The following is a 13,249-nucleotide window of genomic DNA, read 5'->3' on the forward strand; positions in this document are numbered from 1 at the left end:
TGGGTACAATCAGATACCGATGCACCAGCCCGACGAAGACAAAATGGCGTTCATAACGCCCGGAGGGATCTATTGCTACAAGGTGATACCGTTTGGCTTGAGAAACGCTGGCGCCACGTACCAAAGGCTGATGAACAAGATATTCAGCGAGCTCATAGGCAAGACAGTAGAAGTCTACGTGGATGACATCCTTGCGAAGACCACACGACCCGACGATCTCCTAAGCGACCTGGGGGGCGTGTTCGCGTCCCTCCGACAAAACGGCATGAGGCTCAACCCGCACAAATGCGCCTTTGCCATGGAAGCCGGGAAGTTCCTAGGGTTCATGATAACCCAGAGAGGGGTAGAAGCCAACCCTGAGAATTGCCAAGCGATTCTCCAGATGAAGAGCCCGGGTTGTATCAAAGACGTACAGCGATTGGCAGGGAGGCTGATGGCGTTATCCCGTTTTCTCGGCGCATCGGCAGCAAAAGCCCTGCCCTTTTTCAATCTGATGAAAAAGGGGATAGCATTTGAATGGACCCCTGCGTGTGAGAAAGCGTTCAACCACTTCAAAGAGATCCTGGCATCACCTCCGGTGCTCGGAAAACCAATGGTCGGAGAACCACTCTACCTCTACCTGGCCGTATCGGAGGAAGCGCTTGCAGCAGTGCTGGTACAGGAGGAAGGGAAGGCTCAGCAACCAATTTACTTTGTAAGCAGGGCGTTACAAGGAGCAGAGCTGAGGTATAGCAAATTGGAGAAACTGGCGCTGGCACTCCTAACCTCCTCCCGAAGGCTGAGGCAATACTTTTAGAGCCACTGTGTTATCGTGAGAACGGACCAAGCAATTCGCCAAGTACTCTAAAAGCCTGATTTGGCAGGAAGGATGATGACTTGGGCCATCGAGCTCTTCCAATATGATTTGCAGTACGAGCCCCGATATGCAATCAAGTCCCAAGCAATGGCAGATTTCCTAGTGGAGGTAACAGGCGATCCCCCAGAGGAAACGGGCACACGGTGGAGACTCCATGTGGACGGGGCCTCCAACCAGACGTCCGGGGGCACTGGGGTCATCTTAGAGAGCCCAGCCGGGGTCGTATACGAGCAATCGACCAAGTTCGAATTTCCCGTATCGAACAACCAAGCAGAATATGAAGCCCTCTTGGGAGGACTGACCCTAGCCTGGGAAGTTGGGGCGACAAGGCTGGAAGTGTGCAGCAACTCACAGGTTGTCACCTCGCAAGTGAACGGAAGCTATCAAGCAAGAGACCCGTTGCTGCAAAGGTATTTGGAAAAGGTTAGAGAATTGACCAGGCAATTCCAGGAAGTCACGGTCCAACACGTTCCAAGGGAGAGGAACACACGGGCGGACCTCCTATCTAAACTAGCAAGCACAAAACCGAGAGTGGGCAACCGGTCCCTCATCCAGGGCATGGTAAAGGAGCCAACGGTTGCCCTCCATTTGACGGAATCAAGCCCCTCCTGGTTGGACCCCATCACAAACTTCCTGGAACATGGCAAACTACCTGATGATGAGAAGACAACCAAAACGTTGAGAAGGGAGGTAGCCAAATATGCAATCATACAAGGACAACTGTTCAGAAAGGGACTCAGCCAACCCCTACTGAAGTGCTTGCACCCCGACCAGACGGACTACGTACTTAGAGAAGTCCACGAGGGATGCTACAGCCACCACATCGGGGGCAAAGCCCTAGCAAGGAAGCTCATCCGAGCTGGGTATTACTGGCCATCAATGATGAAAGACTCCAGGGAATTTGTCAGAAAATGCGTCAAGTGTCAAGAAAACGCCAACTTCCACAAAGCGCCGGCTTCCGAGCTGAGCCTACTGACGTCTACCCGACCTTTTGCTCAATGGGGAGTCGACCTCTTGGGACCCTTCCGGTCGGCCCAGGACAAGTTAAGTATCTCATAGTTGCCATCGACTACTACACCAAATGGATAGAGGCTGAACCACTAGCCAGCATATCCTCATCCAATTGCAGGAAGTTCATGTGGAGACAGGTGATAATCCGTTTCGGCATCCCGGAGGTCGTCATTTCGGATAATGGGACGCAATTCACTAACAAGAAGTTCACGGAATTCCTCACCGGCCTGGGGATAAAACAAAAGTTTTCCTCAGTTGAACATCCCCAGACGAATGGACAAGTGGAGTCCGTAAACAAAGTCATCCTACTAGGCCTCAAGAAGCGCTTAGACAACAAGAAAGGCGCATGGGCCGACGAGCTCGCTTCGGTCCTCTGGTCCTACCGGACAACCGAGCAAAGTTCCACGGGGGAAACCCCCTTTCGCCTAACATACGGGGTCGACGCGGTGATACCTGTGGAAACTGGCGAACCGAGTCCACAACTACTTCTCGCAGGAGTAGATGAAGTAGTGGAAAAGGACCCGGTGGATGAGACCAGAGAGATGGCCCACTTGTCAGAAACAGCAATGAAACAAAGAATAGCTTTGCGCTACAACACTAAAGTCCTCAGGAGGAAATTTGAGGAAAGAGACCTCGTCCTGCGACGCAACGACGTCGGTTTACCAACCCCAGGAGAAGGAAAGCTGGCGGCAAACTGGGAAGGTCCCTATAGAATCAAAGAAGTGCTCGGCAAAGGCGCCTACAAGCTGGAGAGACTCGACGGCAAAGAAATCCCAAGAACGTGGAATGCAGGTAACCTAAGGAGATTCTATTCGTAGCTTGGGCACACCGGCCAAGCGGCCTGACGAGCCAATAGATGCTTACTCTATTCACGTGTTAATTCTTAGCTATTTATCTTTATCAAGTACCTGCCATATTCACAAATTTGTCTGGCTAACGACTAATTTTTACTTGTCTAAATTCTTTTATCTACTATTCTCCAATACGTATTCCACACAATCGCGTTCTTCAATGGCAACCCAGGACTGATCACCCCGGGAGCCAGTCGAATCATAGCCATGACTAACGGCCGTGATAACAAGACCAAGACGGTTCCAACCGTTACCAACATAAACGGCAAAACGGACACAAACAATAAGTCCACACCAGAAAAACGGTAACAAAACATAAGTGCTACTAAACAAACAGAATAAAGGCGATAATAAAAGGCCGACCAGGTGACCACTAAAAAGTAGCAAAGGTCTCAACAGTTATAACAAGTATCTTACAAAGCCACACAAAAACACAAAGTTACAAGAGCTCATTTTCGAGGCATATCAACAATCTTGTCGTCCTGGATTGTTTTGAAGACTCCAATAGCCGATGTATCGAATTCCGGGACCATGATCTTCACTTGGGCCTTGAGGGCTTCTTCAGTCATAAAGATTGCGTTGTTCCCCTGTTTCCTGACCGTCTTATATTTCCTTTTCAACTCTCCCGCCTCGGCTCGCGCAGCCTCAGCCGACGAGACGGCCGCGTCGCGCTCCTTCTCCACAGCGACCACCCGACCTTGCGCGGCGTTAAGCTGGCTCTCTAGAGTCATCTCCCACTCGGTTAGACGAGAGACGGTGGCGTCGGAGGCATTCATTTTTTCCTCAAATGACGCAGCCCTCTCCTCGGCATCCTTCCACCCCATCTCCGCCGTAGCCAGTTGTTCCTGAAGCTTTTCGACCTGGACCTTGAACTCGTTGTTGGCTTTGGCAGCAGTATCAAGTTTCCTTCGCAACGCCTGCATACCCGACAACTCGAACTCGGCCTTCCGGGCTATCACAGCTCCGCGAAGAAGTGTTCGATACATCCACCTCGCCTGCCCCGCCAAGTCGGTGCCAAGGAAGTGCTCCTCTGTGCCAGGGATCAGCTGGAAGTCGATGAAAGTCCCAGCATCAAAATTTCTTTCCATCACGGTGAGGGTTCCTTCCGGGCTGGCGGAGGCCCTCAGCCTCTTAGGAGTATGAACAGTTTCCACATCGTCATCTTCTTGGCGGGTAGAGGGCGAATGACCAACAACAGCCGCCTCTTCGGGAATAGGGGAAGCCTGCGCCCCGGCTGAATTCTTTTCGGTCATTGCGGTGTCTTGGGGAGACGGCACGGCCTGATCCTCCTTCTCCCCAGAAGGGCCTTCCGGCTTCCCGGCCTCCTTCTCGTCAGCATTCTCCTCATCGCTATCCTCCAAGAAGGTCTTGACTAAATTTTCGAGCCCGGTCACCAAAGCAGACATCTCCACTACAATAGAGAAACAAATACGTTAGTCTTGAAGTCGGGGAGAACAAATCAAACAACAAACAATGCAAAAGCACAAGACAGAACAGCTCACAAATATAATTCCTGGCGGACTCCCGTTCACCCATAAGGAGGTGGGGGTTCACGGGATTCTTCCCAAAAAGATCAAACAGCACATCGGTAATCCTCTTATTTACAGGGGACATTCCCTTGTAGGTCACCTTAATGAAAGAATTAGACCCCGCCCCGAAGCTCCAATAAGTCGGGATGGGGCGTTCCCCCTCTAACGATAACCAAAAGGAATGGCGACCTTTAACGGGGCGAACTTTGAAGAATTTGTCCTTGAACCCATGATAAGAGTCCTCGAACAGGCCAAATATTCTCCAGCCTTGGGCAGACCGGAAGGACAGAAACCCTTTCCTCGCCTTTCCTTGTTTGGAAGGGTTGGTAAGGTTGAAGAAGAAGAGGAAGACATCCATTGACACCGGCAGCTCGAGATATTCACAAACTATCTCGAAACAGCGGATAGAAGCCCAGCTGTTCGGATGGAGTTGCGACGGCGACACGGATATCCGATTAAGAAGCGACATCTGAAAATCGGAAAATGGTAGGCGAACGCCAACCTGGGTGAATATGGCTTTGTAAAACCAAATCCAGTCGGTGACCCGGGGAGAATGGAAATTAATCTCATACAATCGCTCGTTGGGGGCAGAAACGAAGGTCTCGTAATTGGCCTCCTCATCTGTCCCCCCGCACAGATACCCGGCTTGCCGGAACTCCGTCAACTCCTCTAGATCCATCTGGTTCGGCGAGTCCTTCACATCTGAGGTCACCCAGGCGTAGGGGTAATAGTTCGCAGCGGAAACAAAAGCCGGGAGACGACGCGAGGCATACCTACAGTGGGGGTACCACTCCATTAGTCTATGAGGTCGAGAGTTCCGAAAAAACCCAGAAACTATGTCCACCCTATTCAACAGTTAAGATCAAGCATGGCCAAAGCTACACCTATCACGCAAGCCACCTAAAAACCTACCCTGGAATGGTACCCCTCCCCTAACACATCTACTTAGCACTAAAAGGTCATCTAGCAACAAAAACCAAACAAGACAGCAAGAACACAAAGCAAATACAAACAACAAGCGTACAACAACGAAGCAGAAAAGAGAGAGGTCCAAGGATTACCTGAATTTGTTGCGAAAACTGAGAAGGATGAAGGGAAGATACACGAGGATACTGCAACAACGCTCTGAAATTTTTGAAAGAAGAAGAGGGAGATAGCAGGGAGATGGAAGAAACAGGAGTGTAAAGGAGAAAAAAGTTGAGGCAAACTGTTTAAAACCGCCACTCAGGAAGCGCGAAAGACTTGGGGGCAAAATAGTATTTGCGCATGGGGTTTTGCAACCCATTATGAGCATTTAATGCTCAGCGCGAAGAACGAAGCGGCGAATGGTTGTCTCAACAACCAAGAGACACGCGCGCAGGGGGCATGTCCCTTCCACGGGCGGCCGACCTGACGACGATGCATGGAACGTGAAATAACACGCCACTAATAGCTCCCACGACTATCACTGGCGCGTGGGAGCACTGTTACGGCCTAGCCCAAACCCTCCACGGGTCGGCCCGACCCAAGAGCCCACTCGACCTGAACGGTCAAGGGTGAGGCGCCCCGCAACCGACCCGGACACGCGTCCCAGACAGCTCACTTACAGCTGTGGGAGAACGTCTCGAAAAAAGTGGGCCTGTCCTTGTAGGGCCCACTTCTGACACAGTATATAAGGGGAAGGTTTTACCCTTCCCTCAAGGTACGTCACACATCACTCTCCCCCCTTTTCACCTGCACATTACTGACTAGAGCGTCGGAGTGTCTTTGCAGGTGACACCCCCCTCTACAAGAAGTGCTCGGGACCCCGCCTACACCAGACCGGTAGTTCACGACGAGACGAGACCCCTCATCACCAACCAGCATACCAACCTGATCCGTCCGATACCCGATCTACCAAACATTTTCGTTAGAATTGCACTCTGATGAATTTATGGATATGCTTGTCAAATTTTAAAATCATTCAAAAACTAGTTTGTCAATAACAAAAATCAATTTGACCAGAATTAGAATATGTGGAACACCGATGTGATATTTTCCTCTTTATATGTATTTACAACAGAGCATAATTTTAACCTCTATGTTGCTAAGGTTACCGGAGCAATGTATAATAGGAAATGAAGTGGAGTGTTGCATTCTCAAAACTAAACTCATAACCAATGTTCTGAAAATCGGATTGGACCGGTCGGTCAAACCGGTTCAATCGGACCGATAAAGAAAAGATCCAGTCCAATGTGAAACCGCACAATCTAAAACCATTCGAGAACCGCTGAACCGGCCGGTAACCGGTCGGTCGGAAAGGGAAAAGATTGCACGCGTTATCCACTTATCCCCCCTTCTCCAACTCCTTCCTTCAGCAAATGCCCTAAGCCTCCACCGAAGAAACAAACCCTAGCAGCCTCCACCAATCGTTGTCGCCGTCTGTCGGAGTGAGAGACTGCTGCCGCCGTCCGACGCACTCAAGAACTACCGTCTTCGTGGTCTCGGGCCTCTCTCCGGATCCTCCGCGTCGTGTGCTCGCATCTCGCCTCTCTCCTCTGTGCTCGGCTGCTCGCGCCTCCCTCCGCCAGTGAGTGCTCGAGCTGTGCACGTTGGTTGCTGCTCGTTGTCCGTGGTTGTCTCTGCTCGATTCTGCCTCCCAGTGTCACTCGAGTCTCGTCTCGGTCACTGGCATCTCGTGGTTCGTCTGTCTCGTCGCCGGCGGCAGAAGCAACTCGTGGGGTTGTCTCTTGCTTCGTCGCCTTCTGTGGGGTGGTTGCCGACTCGCCGTCAACCGTTGGTGAGTCCCTGAACCATCGCTTCCCTGTTCTCTCTTTTCCAAATTTCCTTCTCCCTGTATTTGTGCATGTTGCTGAATTGCTAATCAATAAATTTGCCTTGTTGCTGATCTAAATTTTGCTCTAAATCGGGACTTTATTAAGATTTGTTAAATATGTTGCTGTAACTTGAATTTGTTGCTTCCCAGTAACAGAATCGTAACAGAATGCTCAGTCATGCTTGGTTGATTGGCTTTGCTCACTGATTGTATTTGATGATAGATTTTAAATTGATAACTTTTAAATTTTAAATTTGCACTGCCCATGTTACTGATTCACTGTTCCTACAGTGTTTTTTGTTGTTGTTAATCATTGTGATGAGCTTTGTTAAAATTGGGTTGAAAAATGTTAATCTTTCTTCATTTTTCATTGTTCTTAACTTCTGTTCTTATTAAAAAATTGCAATTGGTGATCTTTTGATTTATTATATGCTTCATGTTTTTAATTTCACTCTGCTTCTAGGCTTTGAAATCAGTTTATGATAACTGTGATGCAATTATTTAGTTGGATAACTGATGTAATTATTGAGTTCAAGAGATTGAGTTTTTCTGTTCTCATTATTAGTAAGACATGGATAGTTTAGAATTTTTTATTTCTTTCCCTTACTTCTGAAGTTCGTTGTTTCAAAAGGTTCAGTGTTGGCTTCAACTTTCAAATGGGAATTGGGAGCTGGTGAAGATAACATCTTCTGGAACTGAGTCTGATCTAGAATTATGCTAGTACACAGTGATGTTTGTTCCATTTGGCTGGACTCAGTGAGACAACTGGGAAATGTTCTTTTTTGGTCTGATTAACTACAATATTTAACCTTGTTAATCATATCTTGTACAATTCAGACAAAAGAAGGGCCTATTTTGGTTGCCATAAATTCCTTCAAGAAAGTTCCTCTGTATGGTAATGATTGTATTGAAGCCTACAAGCATAAAAGAATTAAAAAGGCCTGTTTTGTTTTACTTTTTGACTCAATTACTTTAAGGCAATATTGTCTATCTTTAACTTGTGCACTGCAATTCAATCCCATTATTTTTAATGGAAGTATAATGATGTTAATTTTGCATATTTTGATGATTAATTAATTACATTTAGTTGGTGATAGACTGATAGTTTGTGTAGGGTTTTAAATTTGAAAGATATTTTATGATGTTTATTTATAATTTATTTATTATTTTATCATGGAACGGTTTTTCTGGTTGAACCACGGTTAGACCGGTTGGACCAGTAAACCAGTGACTAGAGCGGTTTGATGACCGGTTCGGTTTTCAGAACCTTGCTCATAACTCGTGAGCCACAGAGCCAGTGACCAGTGCTTGTTTGTTTTTTAGTTAGTTGCGATGTCTATCGACCTCAAACTCTCGCGCTTCAATCGTATTTATCGCCCTTCGGTAACTCACTCTCTCTCTCTCTCTCTCTCTCTCTCTCTCTCTCTCTCTCTCTCTCTCTCTCTCTCAAATGTTCTTAATCGATTATTGATTGGGAATTTGACTTCAGGATGCACTGGAAGGCAAAATCATCATCAAAACGCAGTCTTCAATTTCCCACTATGGAATTCGCCTTACTCTCAAAGGATCCGTCAACATGCAGGTTCACCCTTTTCTTTCGTTACACCAAAAAGACGCAAACCTTATAGTTTGTATTTTATTGAAGCTTTAATTCATGGTTTTGTTGGCCTTATTGTTGTGTATGGTGAAGGTTCGTGGAGGATCAGCTGGGGTTGTTGAGTCACTCTATGGAGTTATTAAGCCAATCCCTATTTTGTAAGTTTGTTTCTTGTTCTCTTACTGTGTAATTTGACAAGCAGAGTGTGAATTTTATTGATGTTGTTGATTTTCTTTTCCTTTCAAAATATGGCAAATAGTGTTATTGATTTCTTGCTTCCTTGTCTAAACAAAATAACAAATTGTAAATGATTTCTACCTTATTCATTTTTGCATATATGATCTTTCTCGATGAGCCAACCGTAATGCATAACCTTGTAATTATAGATTTGCAGATCAGTCTGCTTATTTGGGATTTGATTCAGTTTCTATGTGACTGTGATTAACTTACCGGTCTTTGACTAGGTAAATCTTCATGAGCGACGATACTTTATATATATATATAAACAAGAAGATAGTAATGATAAGAAGAATTCGTGAGTACATTGTATCATCTATTGTTTTCTTTTTGATGGTGAAAGTGGGTGGCATTTCTGTTGGTCCCAGATTTATTTGGGGCTAACATTAGTCCTCTAAGTTTGCTTTTAATTTTAGCTGTTAGGTTGTTTACTTTTAGATCCAACAGTGTGTAACTCAACTTGTATTTATGCTTTTAAAATTCGCAAATTATCCCTGTAATTTGTTAATTTTGCGAGTAAACACCCAATTTGGTCCGTGTATATCTTCCTAGAGGAAAATGCGACGCATTACAAAAAAAAAACAGGACAATTTGGCCCTTGATCCTGTTTGTCGTGAGACAACATAGCCCTTTTTGTGAAATCCACCGTGAACTGATAACAAAACTTTCCTAGCTGGCTTGTTATTGTGATGAAATGACCATTTAAGTGTCGTGCTAGAGGGGGATTAGGATTGGTCAGGACCAATTTGTCCCTCATGACCCCACTACCACCACCCTCCACCTCCACCTAAACCCCTCGCCCTCACCACGGCACAACCCCACCGCCTCTGCCTCCGATGTGTCTTAAACTGTCATCGCTGCCTCTGCTGAAATTTGTGATCTCCAAAATTCTGATAGACTTAATGTTTGATTTGATTTTCAAATTATTATTAAACTTAAATGGCACAATAAAACATTGAGTTTATAATTGTAAATAACAACATCATTGGGATATATTGTAATTGAAAAGAGTTACATTCAATATTGCAATAATGAGTTAATGTTTTTTTTTTTTTTGCAAATAAAAAAGTTTAAATGCTTTAGATAAAAACTAGGAAATGAATATTTCCACTCCAATTTTGATAATCCCACTTCTTTTTTCCACAAATTCATAAAAATATACAATGCAAAAGAATCATGTGTGGAGTGGCATTATCAAAAATGGAAGTGGCATTATCATTTCCCTAAAAACTAGTTGGGACCAACATAAACGCCATCGCGAAGTTGGTTGATAACAATTATGCTTTGCATGATCACTTTCATTCAAGCTGATACTTTGCTAATAGCACTCAAGGAATTTCTGGTGTTAGAGAGGAAAATATGAAACTTGTTATGACTAACTTGTAAACAGGAATAGGACCATCGAGGTTAAACCTTCTGGAAAGATTGCTTCGGGCACAACAGAGGTAATATATCATTAGTGAATGAATAGAAGTTTCTATTTATTACAGTTTTGTCTTTTAGACTACTTATCTTATTTAAGGCATGATATCTAGTATCAGCTGTCAAGTGGATAAGATATTGAGCTAGCCCATTGTGTTTTGTTTTCCAAAGAGGTGGGCCTGGTGCATGAGGTTCTTGTTTTGGGGATAGAGGAATTTAACTTGATAAAAAGATAAGCATAACCATATGTGATTCTGCAGAGGTTTTCTCATAATTATGGTGAAGTTCAATTAAATATCTGATTTCTAGACTTGCAACCATCTGGAAGATTAAGCTTTTAAGAAGCTGTTTTGTTATATGATTTTACCCCTTAATGAGTGTCTTGTCTCATCTGGATTTACTTTCTCATTTTTGCCAAAAATATGATACTGTCCTACGAAACAAATCTGATCTCACTGTTCGAATAACATAGTTGGATTTGTTCTTGCAGTTCCTGTCTTAAGTTGGCTTTTCTGAACAAAATAATATTTGACATACTATAATGTTCTTTTGAGTGAAAATTTAGTACCATATTTGACAGGTTTTCCTATTAATTTGATTTAACCTAGTTCACTGTGTTCATATTCATTTAAAGGTTTGCAATCTTGTGGCAGATACCATTTTCGGTGACCCTTAGACAGCAAGGTGAAAATTTGGAAAAGTTTTATGAGACTTTCCATGGGGCAAATATAAGTATCCAGGTAATGTAATGGAAGATGCTTTCTTAGCCGACTGATCTACATGATTAAATTTTCACCACCATTCATACTATTGATTATTATCTCTCTTTTTGACATTTGGTAAAGAAGTTGGCTTTGATCTTAATCAAGGTTGAATATTTTTACACTAATAAAGTTTGGTGATGCCATATGGTTCACTGATGGTGTAAATTCTTAGAATTGAAAATTGATCAAAATTAACTCATTTTACACATGTAAGTCTCTGTTTTATTTATTTAACTTATCAACTAATTTCGACAGTTGGTGATTGATAGCCTTTATAGTATTTGGTGACTGTAGATGTGACTCGCGGATACTTACATAAATCTTTATCAACAACAATGGAGTTCATTGTTGAAAGTGATAAAGGTATAAGTTCGTTGCAATCAAATGTTCTGTTTTTATACATTTATTCACGTAATCATGATTAAACTACTAGTATTTCTTTTGTTTGTGGATTTTTTCAGCTGATCTTCTACAACGGCCAATTCCTCCAGAAATGGTCATCTTCTACATAACCCAGGACACTCAACGACACTCTCTGCTTCCTGAATTAAAATCTGGTGTGTTGTTCTTTTATTTAAGGGTATACTTTCTACTCAGGCTTCGTTAAAACCATTTATCTTATTGCTTTCACATTTCTCATTTACTGTGGCAGATATTAACTTGCTTGTGTTTGTTGGTAATGAACTTGAATAATAGTATTTGCAAACATTTTAATGGAAAAAATCATGAGGTTAATGCTGATGTATTGTTGAATAGGTGGATTTCGGGTGATGGGGAAGATCTCTTCTCAGTGTTCTTTGGCTGGTCCTATTAGTGGTGAGTTAACTGTAGAAACATCTGCAGTTCCGATTCACTCAATCGACATTCAGTTGTTTCGTGTTGAGTCCATTCTTCTTGGGGAGAAAATTGCAACTGAAACATCTTTGATACAAACGACCCAGGCAAGTGATACAAATTTAAAAGCATTTGAAATTAAAACAATGTTTTAACTCCCTTTCCATTTATCAGATAGCAGATGGAGATGTATGCCATAATTTGACTATACCTATCTATGTAATACTTCCACGGCTTCTGACGTGTCCAACAACTTTTGCTGGGTAAGTGTCTTGTTCTTGATAATTTCCATTCAGTGTATTGCACAATAGTAATTGTTGTAACTTTTTGCATGTGATGTGCTCAAGGATACTCGGTAAACTATATTTCCATTTCATAAATAACCTTATAATAAATTGTTTCATATTTGCTTGTGAAAATTCTTGGATCCTACACTCCAAATCTTGATGGCTTGATTGATGTCTATTGTTTTATTTTATTCTCTCTCTATTTCCATGCAGTCCCTTCTCAATTGAGTTCAAAGTTGCCATTGTCATAAGTTTTCAGTCAGAGCTATCTCAACTGCATAAGAAGACTGACTCCGGAACTCCAAAACTTTGGGTAAATTCAGTTCCATTTTCCCCAAATAGCAGTTCATTTGTCATTTATTGTTCTTCACTTTATTAAGGATCCTTTTATTTTCCAATTTCCTTTATGAAATTTCAGCTAGCAATGGAAACATTGCCGCTCGAGTTGGTTCGGACAAAGTAAGGTTGTGTATAAGAATGCACCAAGCTATAGCAGGCAGGAAGTGGATATATTGTTTGATATAACATTTGAGTTGGTTTCAAGTGAATTGGCTTTCCATTTCATGTAATGTAACTTCCCAAGATTTGGAACAGTGATACTTGAAAAGTCTCATGTAGACTTTACAAGTGTTGATTACAACCATATAAACTAAGATTAAGACTCACCGGATACGCGGAGAGCTAAATTAATTATATTATATAGTATAAATTTAAAATGCTATATATATTGTTTAGGGATATATTAGATAATATGTAAATTAATATTAAACTTAAAAATTAATTTGTAAAAATATTGTACAATATATTTATTTAATTTGATAATTTATATATGATTCAATAATATTTTATTATTCAACAAAAAGATAAATAAATATACCGTTTTAATATAGATAATAATTGTGTTTAACTGTTATTTTGTAATTTAATTGAATAATAATATAAATTAGATTTAGAGAAAAGGATAAATAGGTCTTTGATTTTTTTTTTCGTGGACATTTTTGTGTCCGATGATTGAAAAATATATTCATGTTCCTGACTTTTTAAAAATGTGGACAAATCTACCCTGC

General features: G+C 42.8%; 2 protein-coding genes across 6 annotated transcripts; both read left to right on the forward strand.

Annotated features, from left to right (window-relative positions):
• Window positions 1-871: 871 nt before the first annotated feature.
• LOC148581690 (uncharacterized) lies at window positions 872-3,027 on the forward strand. The gene is made up of 3 exons (XM_088493212.1): window positions 872-1,639; window positions 2,005-2,659; window positions 2,891-3,027. The coding sequence occupies exons 1-3, from the start codon at window positions 872-874 to the stop codon at window positions 3,025-3,027; spliced, it is 1,560 nt and encodes a 519-aa protein (XP_088349338.1).
• A 3,549-nt stretch (window positions 3,028-6,576) lies between these two features.
• Window positions 6,577-12,903, forward strand: LOC107623034 (uncharacterized). 5 transcript variants are annotated; one of them, XM_016325161.3, is made up of 13 exons: window positions 6,602-7,005; window positions 7,673-7,936; window positions 8,365-8,424; window positions 8,531-8,623; window positions 8,732-8,796; window positions 10,266-10,320; window positions 10,951-11,037; window positions 11,340-11,424; window positions 11,523-11,618; window positions 11,818-12,002; window positions 12,070-12,158; window positions 12,396-12,495; window positions 12,601-12,903. In XM_016325161.3, the coding sequence occupies exons 2-13, from the start codon at window positions 7,934-7,936 to the stop codon at window positions 12,643-12,645; spliced, it is 963 nt and encodes a 320-aa protein (XP_016180647.1). In that variant the 5' UTR covers window positions 6,602-7,005; window positions 7,673-7,933; the 3' UTR covers window positions 12,646-12,903. The 5 variants fall into 5 exon arrangements, 4 of the variants coding, with proteins under 4 accessions (XP_088366430.1, XP_016180648.1, XP_016180647.1 ...); XM_088510304.1 differs by lacking the exon at window positions 7,673-7,936 and having other exon boundaries at window positions 6,577-7,005; window positions 11,818-12,006; window positions 12,074-12,158; XM_016325162.3 differs by lacking the exon at window positions 7,673-7,936 and having other exon boundaries at window positions 6,577-7,005.
• Window positions 12,904-13,249: the final 346 nt, after the last annotated feature.

Source organism: Arachis ipaensis, chromosome B10, assembly GCF_059453495.1.
Source record: "Arachis ipaensis isolate K30076 ecotype BB chromosome B10, ASM5945349v1, whole genome shotgun sequence".
In the NCBI taxonomy this organism is placed as follows: Eukaryota; Viridiplantae; Streptophyta; class Magnoliopsida; order Fabales; family Fabaceae; genus Arachis; species Arachis ipaensis.